The following is a 22,883-nucleotide window of genomic DNA, read 5'->3' as shown; positions in this document are numbered from 1 at the left end:
CATTCTGTTAAATAGGATGTTACGTGATTTGGACATTGTGTGAACACAATAGTATATACTTAGCAAAGCTACATGGGATACCTCATTTCACTTCCAAAATCAATACTTCTCCTTTGCCTCTTGCTGCTGCTATTACTACCAGTGGTTTTGCTGCGTTTGGGAGCCATGCATGATGCACTTCACAGTAATGTTTTCAAAAGAAAATTAAACAGAGAGGTAACACTACAATACTCAAGAGACGCACAATACACGAGATTGGACTCTGCTGCCCTAGGAGTCGAAGCATACACTGCTATACGGTAAATTTTTTTTAAGGGAAAGTTCACATTAAAATAATGATAGAAAGTATAGTACTGTACAGTCATAAGCCAATAACAGGCATTTATTATGACTATCAAGACGTGTTATAGGACATATATGTACTGTACCATTATATGCCTGGCAGTACAATCACTTTGTATATAAGAGACATGAGATAACATGTGTTGCAGGTGGGAAGCTGTTGTGTTCGCTAAGTTTGCTTACATCCCATTCTCCTACTGGGATTTTTTAATTCTATTACAATGTTACGGGACCGTGGACATACATGCGGTTGGACAATGCCTGAATGGACATTATGCAACACATGACTGTACCATCAATTTTGTGATGGACATTTTAGGCTCATGTGAAATCCATATACATCCCCTATCTCCCACTTTTCTTCAGGGTTACTTGATCTTTGGTGATAAATGAGTCTAAAGTACACGAGTAATCCTATTCCTAAATTCAGAAGCTATGCACATCAGTCTGTGACTATGGTTGTGAGAAACCACACAGAATTGAGGCTAATGTGTTTATGGAGCTAGTTTTATTGCTATTTGGATTAAGGAATGTAAGAGAGGTTAGGGAGTCAAACTCTACGATCATTTAAAATTTTTTCATTAAGTTTGGTAAATATGTAGGCATTTCAACAGAATACATGTCTGAGGTCCTTGAGCGGATCTGCACTGACACACTCTAGAACAGTATCCAAGAGCATTAGAACTTCTATTTTTTAACGATCCGGTATATATTAGTTCAGTGGTCTACGTACTTAATATATTATTTATTTATTTATTTATTTAATGGGAGTACATGGTCAAAATTTTTTTACCAATAGGAGAATATAACCAAAAAAAATTGGAGATCATTATTCCAGGAAACAGAAAATAAGTGGGATTAATGCAGATTTCTTTATACAGAATTTTATTTTATACATATACATACGTGTGTGTGTGTAAGCTTATGCATAATTTTATGCTTAGTGAAGTCTTCTGGTAATAACTAACACTTCTCAGTTATAATGATTTTTAACAGAAATTCAAGTCACTTCATAAAGTCCCAAATTTATACAACACAATGTATAAAGGGAGAAATTTTTATTTTACTTAATAATTTTTAAGTTTTCTTCATTTATTCCAAATAGGTAACAGATTAACACGGTTAAAAATCAAAAGGAACAAAACAATATATACCAAAACAAAAACACAAACCCTTCCCTCCACTAGTCCTTTAGTTATTCGTTTCCTACTTGAGAAGTTGTAATTTGTTAGAATGAGAAATGACTGGGAATTAGGCACCATATCCCAGTACCTGACCTTCTGCTAACTGTATGAATTTGGAGAAATTCCTGGGTTTCAGTTTCCTCAACTATAAAATAAGAGAGTTTAAGTTCTGTATCAGTTAGAGTCTATACAGGATAATAGAAATCATATGCAGTATTTACAACAGCAAGAATCTAATGCAGGGATTTCTTATATAACTGAGGGAGGATCTCAGGACAAAACAGGTGTCATGGTTTGAATTATGTCCCCCCCAAAATGTATCATTCTGGCTGGGCCATGATTCCCAGAATTGTGTGGCTGGCCTCCATTTTGTGACTGTAATTTTATGTTAAAGAGGATTAGGGTGGGATTGTAACACCACCCTTACCCAGGTCACATCCCTGATCCAATGTAAAGGGAGTTTTCCTAGGATGTGGTCTGCACCACCTTTTACCTTACAGGAGATAAAAGGAAAGGGAAGCAAGCAGAGAATGGGGGACCTCATACCACCAAGAAAAAAGCACCAGGAGCAGAGCGCGTCCTTTGGACCCAAGGTTCCTGCTCAGAGAAGCTCCCAGTCCAGGGGAAGACTGATGATGACGAGGACCTTCCTCCAGAGCCGACAGAGAGAGAAAGACTTCCCCTGAAGCTGACGCCCTGAATTTGGACTTCTAGCCTACTAGACTGTGAAAAAATAAATTCCTCTTTGTGAAAGCCATCCACTCATGGTATTTCTGTTAGAGCAACGCTAGATGACTAAGACAACAGGGAACAATGAAGTGCCCCAGACATCAGCAACAGTAAGAAGTGACTACCAACCCTAGGTTGAAGAGATAAACGGAAGAGCGAGTGTTACTGGAGCCCAGAGGCCGGGATTTTCCAAAGGAAGCTGAAAAGGCGGGGCTAAGATGGGTGAATAGTCAGATGCTTCCTGTCGACCCTCTGACAACTAAGTCCCCAAAAAACAAGTGAATCGATTATATTTGACAACCTAGGAGCCCTGATCATCAAAGACAAAGCTGGAGAGTCGGACTGAGCAGCAGGGGAAAGGAGAGACAGTTCAAAAGCAGTGAAGAAGTGCCAGTCGTGAGGTTGCCAGCACCCTGCTGGCTAGGTGGGCTGGTGCACTGCTGAGGTGAGCAGTAGTGTTCAGGACGTGTCTTACCATGTTAGGGGAGGCCGGGCAGCGGTGAGTCTGCGCAAGCCTCCGGAGCCGGGTGGAAGCAGTGCTGGACCTGGAAAACTTAAGTGCAAGTGTCTAACCTACCACCTGGGGGCAAAATATCCCCCCCAACAGTTTCACAGCAGAAAAGCACCTCCTTCCCCTCACCCACCCTCAACCCGGCTCACTCTGACCCAACACCAGTCTGGCAGTATTCAACAACTACCATGCCTCCTAAACCAGAACTCACGGCTATCGGTGCCCACACCAGTCTTGTAGCTTTAAAAAATGCCACATCCCCTAAGCCAGGAACTCCCTTGGGTTGGGAGGCCCTACCCTTTTGTCCAGCCACTAGCATAAGCGGTCCACAGACTTGCAGCACCCTTCACCCCTGCCTAGTCCTGTGTGGGCCGATTCAGTACTGCATGCCCTCATTAGCATAAAACAGCAGGCCATATACCCGAAGCCCATTTTCAACTACAGCAGCTGTGACGGTTAAGACTGTGTCAACTTGGCTGGGCCATGATTCTCAGTGTTTTGGCAGTTGTATAACGTTGTGATCACTTCTCTGTTGAAATCTGATATGTGATCACCCCCATGATGGAATCTGCTGAACAGTACCAGGGTCTGTAGTGGCTCACCGCCCCCTCAGCCTTCATCTCTCTGCCCTTTGCTGCCTATTTCCTTCCTGCTTGCCTTGCCATGGTTTCTGGTTTACTCTGGATCCTGTGGCTGCCTCCTGTTCGTCTGACCTCTGGTTCTTGGGACTTTAGCTAGCAGTTTACCTGGCTGATCTTGGGATTCGTTCATCTTCACAGCCTGTGAGGAAGAGTCCTGCTTCCCAACCGGCCGATCTTGGGTTCGCCTGCCCCTGCAGCTAAGTGAATCAGGAGAAGCTTTGTGGTTTTTCCTGCCAATCTTGGGTTTGCCAGCCTCTGTGGCTCTGTGAACTGAGAGAGGCCTCTATCCTGATCCATGGACTTGTGACGTTCCAGTTTCTACAATCCCATGAGCTGTTTCCTTGATATAAATCTCTCACTATATACATTTATACGGTTTACTGGTTTTGCTTCTCTAGAGAACCCAGCCTAAGACAGGATCCAAGGGGCAGCTGCAGATATGTGACATTTGACACTGCCCTGCCCCTTAAGCAGGGACCTCACCCACCCACATCATGAACCTGAGGGCTGGCAGTACCAACAATTCCACCTAGCCACCCACAACGGGGCTGAGAACAAGTGGTGCCTCCCAGCCCCTCCAGCAAATAGCACTGGGTGCCCAAGGACTGGCTGGAATATCCTCCCACTATGCATTCCAGGCAACCAGGGGCAGCTGTCAGCCCCCTGCCTTGCTCCACACATAGCCCCCTAATGCAGCCAGATACCTGTGCCTACTCTGAACATCCCTACGCAGCCCTGCCTGTCTAGGACTGTAGGTGAGAGTCTGCACCAGACACTCGGTGACCGATGACCTGGACACACCTGCAGAAGAAATGTGAACAGACTCCTGGGCTCACACACCTAGTAGCTGCTCTAACCACTTGGTGACAGGACGTGAGAGCTTCAAAGATGCCAATAACCAAAGTAGCTCACACACCCAGCCTACTTGGTCATATCAAATCAAAACAAAACAAAAAGTTAGGACACAGTAAACAAACATACAATAAATAAATATAATAACTTATTGGTAGCTCAAAGACAACGGTCAATATCAAATCACAAAACGAAGCAGGTCAAGAAGGCTCTAGCAAGCGACCAAAATAAAGAACCAGGAAACTTTCTGGAGGAAGATAAGATCATGGAATTACCTGAGATAGAATTCAAAAGACTAATATACAGTGCTCTCCAAGAGATCATGAAGGAGATCATGCAAAACTCAGATGAAGCCAAGGAACACACAGACAAAGCAATAGAGGAATTCAGGAAAACAATAGAAGAACAAAACGACAAATTTAACAGGCTGCTAGAAACCACAGAGAGACCACAACTAGAAATCCAAAAGATTAACAATAAAATTTCAGAATTAGATATCTCAATAGAAGGTCATAGGAGAAGAATTGAGGCAATGGAAGTCAAAATTAGTGAGAAAGAAGATAAATCCCTTGACACTAATTTATTTGATAAAAAATCAGAAAAAAGAATTTAAAAAAGTGAAGAAAGCCTAAGAATTATGTGGGACACTATCGAGAGGAAAAACCTATGAGTGACTGGAGTACCAGAACCGAGGGGGTGGGAGGTATGGGGGGAAATAACAGAAAACATGGAGAAAATTGTTGAAAATTTGCCGGCAGAAAACTTCCCTGATATCATGAAAGATGAGAAGATATCTGTCCAAGAAGCTCAACAAACCCCACACAAGGTAGATCCCAAAAGAAAGTAACCAAGATATATCCTAATCCAACTTGGAAAAACCAAAGACAAAGACAGAATCTTGAAAGTGGCTAGGGATAAAAGAAAAGGTCTTCTCCTATGATCTACAAAGGAGAACCAATAAGACTAAGCTCTGACTACTCAGCAGAAATCATGCCGGCAAGAAGGTAATGGGATGACACATATAAAGCCTTAAAGGAAAAAAGTTGCCAGCCAAGAATTACATACCCAGCAAAACTGTCTCTCAAATATGATGGTGAAATTAGGTCATTTCCAAAGGAAGCGGAAACCAAGAGAGATGGAACCCCTTCCATTAGCATGTGCCCACAGAACCCAGTTAGAGAAATCATGATTTAAAAATGAAACTAGATTTTCACTGAATACAAATCTTCCAGTTCTGAGTTATCCTTGTAAAATAGAAATTATGTCTTTTAAACTAGTAAAACAATTTTTTAAAAATATTATTGAAATTAAAGAAAAATTCAGATACACTCAGTCTGTATCTACGGAGCCAGTATCAAGAAACACTGCTATATATTATTATCAACCAATATAGCCATACTTGTGAGTACTGTACAATTTTTCATTATATCCAAATAGACTGCATTATGCACTTGGAAAACATACACAGTACTGACTTTTACTAATGGAAATATTACTTTTAATTAGTTTCTCTGATCTGTGACTTGCAGATGGTCATTAATAAGGCCAAACACATGAGAAACTGTCTTTTTCTGAATATGACAGGCATATTTGTAGCCGATGGATTGACAAGTATGCACTACATGAGAATAGTGTCCAACTCATTGCCGTGAGCACAGTTATAAAAGTATTTCTGATGTTAAGCATTTCTAAACATGTTACATTTTGTTTAGTATTTCCATTCTATACTTCTATCAGACAAGTTACTACTGCAGTTCTCTCCTTTTCACATTTGCATCTTTCCTTTTCACTGTTCACAGGCAATGTTTGTCAATCGTGGAATTTCTCTTTGGTCTCTGACATGATCTCTTCCTTAATGTTTCATCAGCATTTCTTTTATGGCTTCTCATGTTGTTGTTGTTAGGTGCCACTGAGTTGGTTCCAACTCATAGTGACTCTATGTACATCAAAACGAAATACTGCCCAGTGCTGTGCCATCCTCATAATCATTGCTATGTTTGAGCCCACTGCTGTAGTCACTGTGTCAATCCATCTCGTTGAGGGTCTTCCTCTTTTTAGCTGACCCTCTACTTTACCATGCATGATGTCCTTCTGCAGGGACTGATCCCTCCTGATAACATGTCCGAAGTACTTAAGTTTCACCACCCTCCGTTGTAAGGAGTGTTTTGGCTGTACTTCTTCCAAGACAGATTTGTTCGTTTTTCTGGCAGTCCATGGTATAATTAATATTCTTTGCCAACACCATAATTCAAATGCATCAATTCCTCTTCAGTCTTCCTTATTCATTATCCAGCTTTTGCATTCATATGAGGTGATTGAAAATATCACGGCTTGGGTCAGGCACACCTTAGTCCTCAAAGTTCTCATAGTTCAATTCCTCAATTTTTTTCACTTAAATCTTGAACTCATCAAGTAAATATAAGCGTAAAAGTATACAACCTTCTTAAATACTCACCAAAACATAAACATTTTTATAAGCACTTACACACTATGTTAGTTCAAAACAGGGGACATGGCATATAAATTCTAAGCTGAATTAAAAAAAAAAGTGAACGTACAATCAGAAATGCATACAATTCTTATAAACAGTCACACTGGCATCATACTTAGGAATTCATAGGCACTGCTATAGGGTTGCTCTGAGTCGGAATGGACTCGGTGGCTACGTTTTTTTTTTTTTTTTGCCCTGGTGGCGCAGTGGTTAAGAGCTTGGCTGCTAAGCCAAAGGGTGGAAGTTAAAATCCCCCAGCCACTCTCTGGAAACCCTATGGGGCAGTTCTGCTCTGTCCTATAGGGCTGCTATGAGTTGGAATTGACTTGATGGTAACCGGTTTGGTTTTGGGGTTTTTAGTTGTCACTGATGCCTATGTATTCTTTGGTTGGCATGAACATATGGAAACTATATCCACCTAAACCTTAAAGAACCTATTTTTATCTATGTAGATAAAATTGCATGATATGACCAGATGAATGCAATCTTTGAATTGTGTTCTAAAGTTTCTATAACTCCCTTAAAGAAATATAATTCATAATTTAAAATATTACTAATTTATTCTATTCTTAGTAGGATACAATCAATACTTAAGATTCTATTTCTTTAGAAATCCCAAATGTATTGGGCCAGAAAGGATAGAGTTAGAGAGACCAGCATTTTTGAGGCTGAATCTAAATGCATCCCAACAATGAAAACTGAGGAATTATTCTTTATTTTTTATTGTGCTTTAAGTGAAAGTTTACAGTTCAAGTCAGTTTCTCATACAAAAATTTATACACTAATTGCTATGTGACCCTAGCTGCTCTCCTTCCACCCCAGATCTCCCATGTCCATTCAACCAGCTTCTGTCCCTTTCTGCCTTCTCACCTCGCCTTCGGACAGGACCTGCACATTTAGGCTCATGCATCCACTTGAGCTAAGAAGCACTCTCTTAACGAGTATCATTTTATGTCCCATAGGCCAGTCTAGTCTTCGTCTGAAGAGATGGCTTCGGGAATGGTTTCAGTTCTGGGCTAACGGAGAGTCCAGGGGCCATGTCTTCCGGGGTCCCTCCAGTCTCAGTCACACCATTAAGTCTGGTCTTTTTACTAGAATTTGAGTTCTGCACCCCATTTTTCTCCTGCTCCATCAGGGATTCTCTGTTGTGTTCCCTGTCAGGGTGGTCATTGATGGTAGCTGGGCATCATTTAGTTCTTCTGGTCTCAGGCTGATGCAGTCTCTGGTTTATGTGTCCCTTTCTGTCTCTTGGGCTAATACTCTCCTTGTGTCTTTGGTATTTTTCATTCATCTTTGCTCCAGGTGGATTGGGACCAATTGATCTATCTTAGATGGCAGCTTGCTAGCTTTTAAGACCCCAGATGCTACTCACCAGGGGGATGCAGAACATTTTCTTAATAAACTTTGTTATGCCAATTGACCTAGATATCCCCTGAAACCACGGTCCCCAGATCCCCGCCCTTGCTTGGTCCCTTGAAGTGTTTGGTTGTATTCAGGAAACTTTCTAGCTTTCGGTTTAGTCCAGTTGTGCTTCCCCTGTAGTGTGTTGTCCTTCCTTTCACCTAATTCGTCTACTATCTAGTTAGTGAATACCCCTCCTCCTCCCTCCCCACCCTCATAACCATCAAAGAATGTTTTCCTCTGTGTTTAAACCTTTTCTTGAGTTCTTATAATAGTGGTCTTATACAATATTTGTCCTTTTGCGATTGACTAAATTCACTCAGCATAATGCCTTCCAGATTCCTCCACGTTACAAGATGTTTCACGGATTCATCGCTCTTTATCGTTGCATAGTATTCCACTGTGTGAATATACCATAATTTATCCATTTGTCCATTGATGGGCACCTAGGTTGTTTCCATCTTTTTGGTATCATGAACAGTGCTGCAATGAATATGGGTGTGCATGTATCTATTCATATGATGACTCATTTCTCTAGGCTATTCCAATCCAAGGAGTGGGATTGCTGGATTGTATGGTACTTCTATTTCTAGCTTTTTAAGAAAGCGCCAAATCGATTTCCAAAGTGGTTGTACTATTTTACATCTCCACAAACAGTATACAAGTGTTCCAGTCTCTCCACAATCTCTCCAACATTTATTATTTTGTGTTTTTGGGATTATTGCTAGCCTCTTTGAGGTGAGATGGTATCTCATTATAGTTTTGATTTGTATTTCTCTAATGGCTATTGATTGTGAGCATTTCCTCATGTGTCTGTTAGCTGCCTGAATGTCTTCTTTGGCAAAGTGCCTGTTCATATCATTTCACCTTTTTTAAACTGGGTTATTTGTCTTTTTGTTGTTGAAGTTTTGCAGTAGTTTGTAGATTTTAGAGATTAGTTGCTGATTGGATTTGTCATTGCCAAAATTTTTTTCCCAGTCTGTAGGCTGTCTTTTGACTCTTTTGGTGAAGTCTTTTGATGAGCATAAGTGTTTGACTTTTAAGAGCTCCTAGTTACCTAGTTTCTCTTCTGGTGTTTGTGCAGTTACTTACGGTTCGTGTTCTGTTTATGCCATGTAGTAGGACTCCTAGCATTGTCCCTATTTTTCTTCCATGACCTTTATCATTTTAGATTTTATATTTAGGTCTTTGATCCATTTTGAGTTAGTTTTTGTGCATGGTGTGAGGTATGGTCTTGTTTCATTTTTTTGCAGATGGATATCCAGTTATGCCAGCACCATTTGTTAAAGAGACTGTCTTTTCCCCAAATAATGGACTTTGGGCCTTTGTCAAATATCAGCTGCGTAGGTGGACGAATTTACGTCTGGATTCCCAATTCTGTTCCATTGGTCTATGTATCTGTTGTTGTACCAGTACCAGGCTGTTCTGACTATCGTGGCGGTATAATAGTTTCTAAAATCAGGTAGTGTGAGGGCTCCCACTTTGTTCTTCTTCTTCAGTAATGCTTTACTTATTCGGGGCCTCTTTCCTTCCCATATGAAGTTGGTCATTTGTTCCCTCATCTCATTAAAAAAAAATGCTGTTGGAATTTGGATCGGGATTGCATTGTATCTGTAGATCGCTTTGGGTAGAACTGACATTTTCACAATGTTGAGTCTTCCTATCCACGAGCAAGGTATGTTTTTCCACTTATACAGATCTCTTTTGGTTTCTTGCAGTAGTGTCTTGTAGTTTTCCTTGTATAGGTCTTTTACGTTTCTGGTTAGATTTATTTTAAGAATTTTATCTTCTTGGGGGCTATTGTAAATGGTATTGATTTGGTGATTTACTCTTCGAAGTTCACTTTGTTGGTGTAGAGGAATCCAACTGATTTTTGTATGTTTATTGTGTATCCTGACACTTTGCTGAAATCTTCTATTAGTTCCAGTAGTTTTCTTGTGGATTCTTTGGGGTTTTCTGTGTATAAGATCATATCATCTGCAGAGATACTTTTACTTCTTCCTTACCAATTTGGATGCCCTTTCTTTCTTTTTGTAGCCTAATTGCTCTGGCTAGGACCTCCAGCACAATGTTGAATAAGAGTAGTGATAAAGTGCATGAAAAATTATTCTTGATGAAATTACAATATTAAAAATAAGTTGATAAATTCTGTTTTAGGGAATATGGGACTCAGTTGTCTGAAGAAAGCCTCTTAGCATAGAACACCTAAACACGTGAGCTAAAAGGCAACTATGTTTTAAAATACATGTCTGAATTAGCAGGAAAGTAAGGCTATATTTGGAGGCCTGAAACAATAGGTAAGCATGAATCCAGGCAATGTATGGTTGCCATGAGTTGGAACTGACTCAATGACAACGCATTTTTTTTTTTTTTTTTTTTTATGGTAGAACTGAAGCCAGGGTACCTTGAGTGTATTTTGTATCTCTGGTGGCCTGAAGTCAGACGAACAGGAAATAAAGTTTGGGCACAAATAAAGAGACCTCTACATAAAGACTTCACTGCATATTATTTGTAAGGATATAGAGGAGTTATGTTTACCGTAAGTATTCTTATGGAGTGTAGTCTATATTTTGGGAAAATAAAGAATACATAAAGTATTTGGGATGCTAGTGAGGTTGAGATCCCCCAGGGGCAGGTTGTGGTAGCTGGTTGCTAAATTCTTTAAAGGATTTTCCTGCTTAAGGCTTGCAAATTTTCCTAGAATACCCAAGTAGCAGCCTAAGTGAAAAAGAATACAAAATTGTATAAAATGTGATTTCTGTGAAAAAACTGTATAGAATAAGAACTGGAAAGACACACAACGAAATGGGAAAAGAGGTCGTGGACAATTTTTTGTAAAACACCTCTTATTGAGATATAATTTTACCTACCATAAAATTCACTCATTGTATGTGTACAGTTCAATTTATTTATACAGTTGTGCAATCATCACCATAATCCAGTATCATGGGCAATTTTTGTTTTCTCATTCGATCTTTTCTGTATTTGAGAAGACTTACTCTTCGAAAGGACCCTTCACTGAAAGTTGAGTGGAGTTGAACTGGAAAACTTTTAAAAAATTACCTTCTAGTCTAATGACCTATGAGTCTACCACTTCAATTTGACACACACATCTTTTTTGCACCAAAAGGATTTTAAAAGAAGCAGGAAGGTCCTTTGCTATCATCAAAAGTAAAACGTTAAGAACTGAGTAGACAGGATACAGCATAGAGTCTGTTTGGTGTACTATATAATGACATGATCATTTTTGGTTCATCTGCAAAGAACAAGCTTCCACAAAATAACGAGTACAGTCGCAGTTCTCCACAGAAATGCAGGTATCGAATGGAACCAATTCTGAGCAGTTCTCTTCCGCTCCTCAATCCTGCTAGCGGATAGTGAACAAACTGCGGATGTCCCTCCAACCCATCTGCGCTCTCTCCTGTTCCCAGCCGGGGGCCCCCGATTCTCTGTGAGAAGCCTAGAGAAAGGACGTTCTGTACTCACTTAGCTCCCTACAACAGAAAACCCGCAGGGGAGAAGGTGACCGAGATGGGTTAGCACCTAAAACCGCGTACGGCCCAGCCCTCAGCCCCCTGACCACGGGCTCCTACCTGTGGAGAAGCAGAGCAGGGACACTCGGTGCCTCAGGCGGGCCAAGCTTAGCACTGTGGGAGCAAAGAACATGGCTTCATCGTCGGGGTGCGCAATGACCAGGAGAGTCCGGCTTCCCGCTCTCAGCTGGCCTGTTTGTTCCCAACTCTTCATTCGTTCCAAGGCGTCCCAAGCCCAGAGAAAGCCCCATACCAAGACTGCCGCAGCCGAACACAGGAAAACCAGTATTTCCATGCTCAGTAAGTGACACCGCGCTTGCGCAGTAGGGAAGGCTAGCGCCGACCTAGACTCCGGCGGGAAAACGGCACTCCCGGAACCTGCGTTCCGCAGTTTAATCGCTCTTCTGACGAGCTCAGGTACTTTGCGTAAACTTAGGGTTTGTCCTGTGGCTTTCCGAGACGTGTAACAGGGAAGCTTCCCAACACTCCATAATCGAGTTCTCTCCAGTTTTCCCAGCATTTTACGAAGTCTTCTTGTTGCTTGCTCGGTTTCAGAGCAGAACTGAACCGCATGCAGTCCAGTTTTCTACCCTTGTCCTATTTTAGTGTTGTTGTGTGCCATCGAGTGGATTCCAACTCATTGTGACCCTATATGAGAGTAGAATTGCCCCATACGGTTTCCTAGGCTATAATCTTTATGAGAGCGTATCTCCAGGTCTTTTCTCCCATAGAACAGCTAGTGGGTTCCAACCACCGACATTCGGAGTGTTTAACCATTTCGCCACTAGGGCTCTTTACAGAGAGAACTTTTTTTTTTTAATTCTACTTTAGGTGAAGGTTTACCGAACAAATATTTGAGAGAACTTTTTTGAAGGAAGAGTTCCCTCCTCTCTTTAAGTCATAATTTTATAACTCATTTCTTAAAACCCGGGATTTTCTCCTAATTATATGGCTAGACAGGCCTTTCTTTACTCGGGTGAAAGTCTTCCAAAACAGCCAGAAACATTAACTTTGTTTTTCCATCTTAATTTTGGGATGCGAAGTGGCGGCTTTTCTAAAGGAAAAGTATGCCATTGCGAGGAACCATCCAGTCACTTCACTAGAAGAGTAAAGCGTGCACTTCGTAGCAGCGAGGGTCACAGGCTCCTTTCAGGAATTACTTTAGAATAAGGAGCGAGATCGTGATAAAGTGGCCTCGCCCTGCATTTCAATGAAGTCTTGGTGTGAATCACAGCCTGAGCCCTAGCAAACAACTTTAGGTAGGTCGACGTGCAGCCCTCTGGCTCCCAGCTACACGGGGATTCGGCTTCCCTCTCTGCAGCCCCGGGCGTCAGGAGGCCGCCGCCGTCCCGCTGTACTGTGGAGGGGTCGCAGGGCCCCAAGCAAGGCCTTGAGCCCTTCCTTTTCCCACGCCTGGGGTAAGGCTCCAATCGCGGAGGCCTGCCTGGGTGGGCTCGGGGTGGACGCGACAGCCTGGATCCGGGTGGGCACCGCGCTGCCCCCGCCAGACCGCGGGGAGAGATGAGGGGACCAGGGGCGCCCCGACTCAGAAAGCTCGCCTGAGATAGGCGCCGCGCTCGACCAGCGGAGGGAGTTGGTCTCCTAACCCTCCGGAAGGAGGAGGAGCCGTCGCCTAAGTCGCCGTAGCCGCGGCCGCCTGGGCTGGGGGTGGGGGGGGAGGGAGAGGGGTTGAGTCAAGATGGCGGCCAAGGTGGCGAAGCAGCAGTGGCGGCGGCGGCGGCGGCTGGAGTGAGCGCCCAGCTCGGCTGTTCCGAACGAGGTCCCGGGGTGAGGACGCGCGCTTGGGCCGCGTCGTGCTCCTCAAGTCGGGGGGCGCGCAGGGCCTCACGCTCCGCCAGTTCCCGGTAAGTAGGCCCCGGCGCCCGCAGCCCGGCCTCCGGGTCCCTGCTCGCCCAAGGGGCTTCCGAGGGCTCGCAGGACACCGGCCGCGGGGACGGCTTCTTGACCGGGAGAGGGGCGTCGCAAGCCCTGCAAGGTCGGGACTTGCCCCAGCCGCTCCCTTTTTCCCTCGGCCGCCGATGAGGCGAGTCGGGCGCCTGAGGGAGCTGGGGTTGGGCGAGTGGAGGCTTATGGAGTTTGGAGGAAGAAAGGGCTGCGTCCGGGCCGGGGTCGGGAGAGGGTGTCCTATGGGGAGGGTGCGGCGGAGGCTGGAGGGCCATCTGAAGAAGAGAAGGAGGGCTGGGTGTCCCCGGGTGGGGCCGGGACAGGTGGCGGGCCTGGGCTTCATCTGAGGTGGAGTTGGTGGCCGTTTTGGGATTTGGGAGGGTGACAGCGATAGACTAGTGGGTGAAGAACAAACTAGTTTACCTTTGTAACCACTTCAGGGTCTAATGGCGAGGGGTGGGTAGTGGTGGTGATGGCAAAGATTAGAGCTCTTCATCTTTCGCCTTGTATTATTGGTATTTTAACGTGCGAAGTCGAGGAGTGCACCTCTTTTTAGGGGAAGAGGGATTGAGAAACTACAATTTGGTAATCAATCTTAATGAAAAGAGACCGAATTCTTTGAATTGCCTGAATTAGGTGTAGTCATGCATTAAAGATATAAAAGATGTGGGAATAGGTGATATTTATGAAAAGTAGTTGTTTAGGATGTCAGTTTCCTCTGTGATGTTGTATGCCACAGTGACGCTTCAACAGAGTTAACCTCCAAGAGTAGTGGTATGGGTAATTTTAATCTTTGGGATTAGTATATTTACTTGCATCAGATTTGCTTCCCTAATTATTTTATCCTGATTGTGTTGAAATGTACATTCCTTGTGTGCACCCTGGTAGGCAACGAAGGGCGGCGAAACATGGCAGTGTGCAAAAACGACAGGCCTGGGATTTTAAAATGCCCCAAAATATTCATTCATTCTGTAAACATACTTTGATCAAACAGCTGCTGATGCATGTGATTGTCCTGTGGATAATCGAAGAGTTGATGGCATTGTTTAGTTTTTTGAAAATGTTTTTATGTACGCTTTCATGAGAGAGTATTTACTGGGTGAACCAACTTGTACTTCCCTGGGCTGAGTAGCAGACCAATTTTAGAATCTTATTTAGACGTGGTAAAAATTAAAGAAGAAATAATCACAAGTTGCCGGAGAGAGAGAAATACCGTATCTTATTTTCTAATTTTGTTAAAATCTAGTAGAAGTTTATTTATTTGTTTTAGTATTTATAGTACACAGTTGCTTTGCCTTGCTTTAAGCACACCTGTTAATGAAAATCAAGGTTAATATTTATATATATCCAGGAATCTACTCGATGGTGACTGGCAAACAAATATATAGATACATTAGGAAGTGATTACTTGCAATACCAAAATACCTTTCCTTTTTACAAACCACTTGCCTTGGAGTCGAAGCTTACTCCTAGTGACCTTATAGGACAGAGTAGAACTGCCCCATAGGGTTTCCAAGAGTGGCTGGTGGATTTGAACTGCCCACCTTTTGTTCAGCAGCCGAGCTCTTAACCATCCACCCCTGGAGAAAATATAATAGGATGTGTCCTGATTCTTCTTGTAACTTTGTGACATTATGGAAGATGATCAAGCTTATGTGTTTCAGTTTCCTGGGCTGTAATATTAGGAAAACACCTGCTCACCTAGGATTGGTTGCTGTGAGCCTAAAAGGAGCTAGTCCATATGAAATTGCTTTAAACAATTTGAAAGGGTTGTGTTTCTGTAAGGTAGTAACAGCTTCCTCTGCACTCCTGTGGTTTGTCTGCACATCTCTCATGGCACGTAACACTTTCTATCTTGTATTATAGGTATTTATGTAGCTGTTTTATCTCCTCTTGAGGGCAGGATAGGCCCTTCTTTGATTTTATCTTTATAAACACTTAAGGCCTTATGTAGAATTTTTTTTTTTCCCCTGTGTAGGATATTGACACTGCAAATATTTGTTGAATGAATAAACATACGATTCTAGTTAGAAAAATATGTTCACGTTGCTACTTATCAGAATACACCTGTTATCTGCTGTGACATGTCTATATAGCTGTGATTCTCTCTGTGGCCTCTAGAGGAATATATATTTTTAACTGGATGTCTTGTTAGATTCAATCGTATAGTAAAACTTAAGTGTTTGGTCTGTCCTTTTTAATTAAAAAAAAAAAAAGAAATTCTGGAAATTAACTTGTGGCTTTTTTAATTTAATTGAGTAAAAACTTGTCCCAAGGCTAGGCAAGTTTAGATCAGTCAAGGTTTTTAAAGCATTTTCTTAAAATTTGTGAAGTGAAGTGGTGACAAGATTTTCTTACCATTACCATCTGCTGTGGAAAGCAAAGGCCTTTTGATATAGGCAGATTATCAGGCTGTTTGTTCAGTTTTTTGTTTGTTTTTGTTACTCAGTTTTAATTGTATTTTGTAATGTATTTTAATCGTAATTTTAAATTCTTGTTGATGCCTGGGAATCATAGAGGTCTTGCATATCTACTTCCATCTGTTCTTTTGCTTTTACAGATATTGGATTTTATTAGAATACGGTACAAAGCAAGTAGTAGAGGTTGATCAGAATTTATTATATACAGGCTTATTTGTAGATTAGAGATTCATGTATTTTAGTTCATTCACTTGTGAGGTGCCTTCTATGTTCAGAGTACGTTATTTAATGCTTTAAAGGTAGAAGGCATAGTCAAGCAGATCAATTGTGTGCGTAAATATGTTTTTAGATTGCCTGATGTTTTGTCCTTTTTAGGTGTGAGTATACAAAAAGTAAGTTTAGATAGATGGTTAAGAAAACATTTTGTTTGTTTCTTTTTCTATCAGGACTCAGAACTCTTGAAAAACTATGAAGAGCCTCTGTAATGTAGCAATAACTGTAGGTAGATCATCTGTTTTGTATTTAGGTATTCTTGTATTGGTGTTTTGCTGTTAATATTTTTACTATTCTACTGTTCTTTCTACTTCAGGAGCCTGTGTGGTTAAGGTATTACTTGGATAGTCTTCAGATAACAGCCTACTTTTTTTTTTCTTCCCCTCATTGCATTTGAAAATCTAAGACCATACAGACCTCTGTGAATGTCCCTGTGGAGTTCTTCGGTTTGCTTTTTCCATATGTGCTGCTATTAATTTTACTTAGCAGTGATCTCAAAAACACATCTAAATTTAGTAAAATAAAATGTTATGATTTATAGAGTTATAGAATACAGAGTTATGGAATATAGCCATAATGCTCCTTAGAAGGAACTATGACAAGTTTGTCTCATGTACTTTGGACATGTTATCAGAAGAGACCAGTCGCTGGAGAGGACATCATGATTGGAGAAGTAGAGGGTCAGTGAAAAAGAGGAAGACCCTTAACGAGATGGATTGACATAGTGGCTGCAACAGTGGGTTCAAATGTAACATCAATTGTGAGGATGGTGCAGGACCAGGCAGTGTTTTGTTCTGTTGTACATAGGGTCAATATGAGTTGGAACCGACTTGATGGCACTGAACAACAACAGAATACAGGGTGATATAGATTATCTAGTCTCACTTGTTTTACTAGTGAATAAACCGAGGCTGTCAGAAGCAAAGTTGCCTGCTTAAGTTGTTGCATTTGGACAGTAGCAGAATCCAAGTCTTCTGACTTCCAGTATAGTGTTCATTCCATTATAGCATACCATCGCTGGGATGGTTGAATGTCATCACTGACACTTGTTTAAAACAAAAATTGTGGTGAATGGGAAATGAGAAATCATTATGGATGGTCAGCTTAGTTATCAAATTTAAGATACTTCTTAATTTAAAATTTCTGCAATGAAAATATAGTTTGAAAAAATTAATATTGCTCTGCCTCTGTCAGCGATATGGCGATCACTGGAAATTACTTAGTTTGCTTAAGTTTTATTCTGCTTTGATGGATGTCTCCTTAAACAAAAATGTCTTGGAGATTATCTGGACCAAGTGACATTTCATAGAATTTAAGTGTTATGGTATGGAAATTTTATTATGCCTGTGGTTAGGTATCTTTGAAATCCAAAAAGAGTTATTAAACTATTTCATATACTAGCTATTGCTTGCTTCACCCACTCCCAAACTTCTGGGATTTTTTTTTTAAGCATGAGGAACTTCATTTATGTAAAAGCTTAGATAAATAGCATGGATATGAACTCTGTCCTTAATACTGCATTGAAAAGGTCATTTGTAATACTAGTTTTCTATGGGTACTTATGCCATAAAATTTATTTTAAAGGAAAGGCCTTATTATTCTCTCTTTTTAAAAATTATAGTAAATATATACAGCAAAACATTTGTCATTTCAACATTTTTTACATGTAGAATTCAGTGGCGTTAACTTCATCATGTTGTACAGTCATGACCACTATCCATTTCCGGATTTCTCCATCCTCTTAACAGAAACTCAGTGCCCCTTAAGGAGTGACTCTTCCTTACCTCCTCGGTCCTTCTTCCTGGTAACTAACCACTAATAAACTTTGGTTTCTATGCTTTTGCTTATTCTAGATATATAAGTGGTATCATACAATATTTGCCCCTTCGTGACTGACTTATTTCACTCAGCTTAATGTTTTCAGTGTTCATCCATCCTGTAGTATGTATCAGAACTTCATTTCTCTTTATGGCTGAGTAATATTCCACTGTATGTATGTGTATATCACATTTTATTTATCCATTAATTTATTATTATTTTAATTGATAATCTTCACATAGATACTGAGCTATGTCAGATTTTTTATTCCATTTTACTTGTTAAATAGTATGACTATTTAAAAAATATTGTGGTAGTATATATACTGTAAAATAAAAATTTTGCCATTTTAACCATTTTTAAGTATACAGGTCAGTGACATTAAATACATTCACCATGTTTTGCAACTGTCACCGCTATCTATTTCCAAAAGTTTATCACCCCAGACAGAAACTCAGTACTCTAAGCAATAACTCTCCATTTACCTCTCCCCCCAGCCCTTGGTAATCACTAGTCCACTTTTATCTCTATGCATTTGTTTAGATATTTCATATAAGTGAGATCATGCAATATTTGTCTTTTTCTGTCTGACTTATTTCATTTAGCATAATGTTTTCTAGGCTTATCCATATGGTAGCATGTATGAGAATTTCAGTTCTCTTTCTGGCTGCATAATACTCCATTATATGGACCTATCACATTTTGTTTATTCATTCATCTGTTGATGGATACTTGAGTTGTTTCCACCTTTTGGCTATTGTGAATAGTGCTGCAATAAACATAATATACAAGCGTCTGAGTCCCTGCTTTCAAGTCTTTTGGGTATATACCTAGGAGTAGAGTTGCTGGGTTGTATGGTAATTCTATTTTTACTTCTCGAGGAACCGCCACACTGTTTTCCATAGTGGCTACACCATTTTACATTCGTAGTAGCAGCGTAAGGGGGTTCCAATTTCTCCACACCCTCACCAACACTTGTTATTTTCTGTTTTTCTGGTAATAGACATTGTTGTGGGTTAAAAGATGTGGTTTTGATTTACATTTCGCTAATGATTAGTGATGATGAGTACTTTTTTCATGTACTTATTGGCCGTTTGTATATCTTCTTTGGAGAAATGTCTAAGTCCTTTGCCCATTTTTATTTGGGTTGTCTTTTTGTTATTGAGTTGTAGGATTTCTTTACATATTTTGAATATTTTCTCCTATTCTGTAGATTGTCTCTTCACTTTCTGGATAAAGTCCTTTGACACACACAAGTTTTTAATTTTGATGAAGTTCAATTTATCTGTTTTTTTCTTTTGTTGCCCGTGTTTTTGGTGGCATACCTAAAATAATATGCTATTTTGTGTTATGTTAGGAAGAGGTCTTTTTGCTCATACTTTGTGCTTTTCTGGAGTGCACTTTCCCTACCTTACTCTTCCAGACTCTACCACATCTAAATTCTGCCTGTTTTTCAAGCATTTGATCACATATCACTTTATCTAGGAAGTCTCCTCCTACACCCTCTTCTCCAAGGATGTATATTTTTTTTTTCTGGGAATTCTTAATGCTTTTTTTTTTTATTTCTGTTGTAACATCCTAGTTATTTATGTACTTGTGCATTTAGTCCCTACTGGTCCATAGCCCTTTTTGGGCACGCCTGCTTCTGAGTTATTTTTTAATCCTTTCTCTTTCCCCACTCCTAGCATAACATTCTGCACTCAGGAAGTGTGTAATTGACATTTGTTTAGACAAAAAAGATCCTAGCTGTTGTAGAAGATGACTGATGCACATGCAGCAACTTGATGCTGAATAGTTTTTGGAAATTAAAAAAAGTAGAAATTCATTAATGTCAGTGAAATAAAATGTCTGTAATCAGTGAATTATGAGAGTGTGTCTTTTGAAAAAATGATTCTTTCATTTCACTGAGATGTTGGGAGGAAGAGAAAGTCAACATGGGATTGGTTCATCCCAGAGAGCAGTTATATTTCCTGATAATGTTAGAACAAGAATGTGGTAACTTATATATATAGGGAATTTTGAAGTAGCATCAGTGCTAGGAAAAAATTGAGTTAGAAATATTCAATGATTGATTAATAGCATTATAAAAGAATTTCAGCCCTGGTGGTGCAGTGGTTAAGAGCTGTGGCGAGCCATGGCTGCTAACCACATGGTCAGCTATACGAATCTACCAGCTGCTCCTTGGAAACCCTATGGGGCAGTTCTACTCTGTCCTATACGGTTGCTATGACTCAGAATCGACTTGACAGCATCAGGTTTGTGTTTTTTTGTTTGTTTGTTTGAAAGAGTAGCACTGGTTAGTTTAGTATCAAAAACTAAACCTTTAAGTAGATTAATCAGGTCAAAGGAAGAGAGAAGTCAAGATTACCAAATTATTTTATTTTTTCCCTCATAGCATCTACCTGAGGAATGCAACTCGGGCCTGTTTTGCTGTATTTCCTTTTTTGTACATGAATAAACTGCTAATCAAACCAGGACATATTGAGGTTACATTTTTTCTAAGAAAATTTGATTCTTAGATTTGTTATGAGGGTCATCTTTACGGTTATAGGTCACCCTTACACACATAGTTTTGTTTAACTGACAGACTCTTTTCCCGGCTTTTTGCTGCCGTACACGTTTCAGATTCAGAGTAATCTGTTTTAGGCAGTTCATATCCCTTAGCATTAGATTATAGATTTATATAATCTTGAAAATGTTTTTTAAAGTAATAATGATCGTGTTTTTGAACTCCGGTTTAAAGATGTTCAACTTTGCATTACATTTGGTTAGTTCTTTTAATTCATTTTTTTAAATTACAGTAACTTTTATGTTTTTGGAATGAAACCAAAACTTGTGTTTTATAGGAGTTACACCTAAAATACAGTGTAAATATACTAGACATGTTGTTGTTAGGTGCCACTGAGTTGGTTCCAACTTACAGCGACCTCTGCCCAGACTTGTGCTACCCTTACAGTCATTGCTATTTTTGAGCCACTGTGTCGGTCCATCTCATCGAGGGTCTTCCTCATTTTTGCCGACTCTCTACCAAGCATGATGTTCTTCTCCAGGGACTGGTCCCTCCTAATAACATGTCTGAAGTACATGAAATGAAGTTTTGCCATCCTCGCTTCTAAGGAGCATTCTGGCTGTACTTCTTCCAAGACAAATGTGTTTGTTCTTCTGGCAGTCCATGGTATATTCAGTATTCTTTGTCAATACCGTAATTCAAATGCATCAATTCATCTTTGGTATTTCTTATTCATTGTCCAGCTTTCATGTGCATATGAGGCGATTGAAAATACCATGGCTTGAGTCAGGTGCACGTTAGTCCTCAAAGTGACATCTTTGCTTTTCAACACTTTAAAGAGGTCTTTTGCAGCAGATTCGCCCAGTGCAATGCGTTATTTGATTTCTTGACTGCTGCTTTCGTAGGCGTTGATTGTGGATCCAAGTAGAATGAAATCCTGGACAACTTCAGTGTTTTCTCCGTTTATTGTGATGGTGGTTATTGGTCCTGTTGAGAGGATTTTTGTTCTCTTTATGTTGAAGTGTAATCCATACTGAAGGCTGTAGTTTTTGATCTTTATCAGTAAGTTCTTCAAGTCCTGTTCACTTGCAGCAAGCAAGGTTGTGTGATCCGCATATCACAGGTTGTTAATGAATTGTTCTCCAATCTTGATGCCACCTTTTTCTTCATATAGTCCAGCTTCTTGGATAATTTTGTTCAGCAGACAGATTGAATAAGTATGGTGAGAGGATACAACCCTGACTCGCACCTTTCCTGATTTTAAACATGCAGTCACCGCTAATTCTATTCAAATGACTGCTTCTTGCTCTATGTACGTATTCCATATGAGTACAAGTCCCATTTCTTTGCAATGTTACTTATAATTTGTTACCATCCACACAGTCAGATGCCTTTGCATGGTCAATAAAACACAGGTAAACAGCTTTCTAGTATTCTCTGCTCTCAGCCAAGATCCATCTGACATCAGTAATGATATCGCCTGTTGCACGTCCTCTTCTGAACCTGGCTTGAATTTCTGGCAGTTCCTTGTGGATGTACTGCTGCAACCGTTTTTTTTTAATTATCTTCAGCAAAATTTTACTTGTGTGTGATATTAGTGATATTGCTCAACAATTTCCACATTCTGTTGGATCACCTTTCTTTGGAATGGCACAAACAGGGATCTCGGAATGGCATAAACAGGGATCTCTACCAGTCAGTTGGCCAGGTAGCTGTCTTCCAAATTTCTTGGCCTAGATGAGTGAGCGCTTCTAGCACTGCATCCATTTGTTGAAACATCTTAATTGGTATCCTGTCAATTCCTGGAACCTTGTTTTTCGCCAGTGCCTTTAGTGCAGCTTGGACTCTTTCCTTCAGTACCATTGGTTCTTGATCATACGCTACATACTGAAATGGTTGAACATCGACCAATTCTTTTGTACGCTGACCTTCTGTCTTCTTGTGATGCTTCCTGCATTGTTCAATATTTTGCCCATAGAATCCTTCAATATTACAGCTTGAGGCTTGAATTTTTTCTTAAGTTCTTTCAGCTTGAGAAATACTGAGCATGCTCTTCCCTTTTGGCTTTCTAACTCCAGGCCTTTGCACATTTAGTTGTAATACTTTATTTTGTCTTCTTGAGCCACCCTTTGAAGTCTTCTGTTCAGCTCTTTTACTTCATCAGTTCTTCCATTCGCTGTAGCTACTCTACATTCAAGAGCAAGTTTCAGAGTTTCTTCTGACATCCATTTTGGTCTTTTCTTTCTTTCCTGTCTTTTTAATGACCTCTTGCTT

The 22,883-nt window shown here is 40.5% G+C and overlaps 2 protein-coding genes across 11 annotated transcripts in view; one reads left to right on the top strand and one right to left on the bottom strand.

Moving 5' to 3' along the window:
- Positions 1–12,338, bottom strand: part of PIGL (phosphatidylinositol glycan anchor biosynthesis class L) — a 105,250-nt gene extending 92,912 nt beyond the window's left edge. For all 4 annotated transcript variants that reach the window (XR_002824047.1, XR_002824048.1, XM_004375963.2 and 1 more), the window contains exon 1: positions 11,745–12,338. Coding sequence is in view for 2 of the 4 variants with exons in the window: in XM_004375963.2 (XP_004376020.2) it covers positions 11,745–12,204 (460 nt within the window). In the remaining 2 variants the exon portion in view is untranslated. The remainder of the gene's footprint in view (positions 1–11,744) is intronic.
- A 1,034-nt stretch (positions 12,339–13,372) lies between these two features.
- NCOR1 (nuclear receptor corepressor 1) overlaps positions 13,373–22,883 on the top strand; it is a 208,729-nt gene continuing 199,218 nt past the window's right edge. For 3 of the 7 annotated variants that reach the window (XM_023731051.1, XM_023731048.1, XM_023731054.1), the window contains exon 1: positions 13,381–13,549. The gene's annotated coding sequence lies outside the window, so the exon portion shown is untranslated. Of the gene's footprint in view, positions 13,550–22,883 lie in introns of all 7 variants that reach the window. The other 4 variants (XM_023731053.1, XM_023731050.1, XM_023731055.1 and 1 more) reach the window with 2 other exon arrangements.

The sequence above is a fragment of the Trichechus manatus genome, unplaced genomic scaffold (assembly GCF_000243295.1).
Source record: "Trichechus manatus latirostris isolate Lorelei unplaced genomic scaffold, TriManLat1.0 scaffold00040, whole genome shotgun sequence".
NCBI classification, from domain to species: Eukaryota; Metazoa; Chordata; class Mammalia; order Sirenia; family Trichechidae; genus Trichechus; species Trichechus manatus.
Note: the sequence above shows the minus strand (reverse complement) of the source record. Positions and strands in the feature narration are given on the sequence as shown.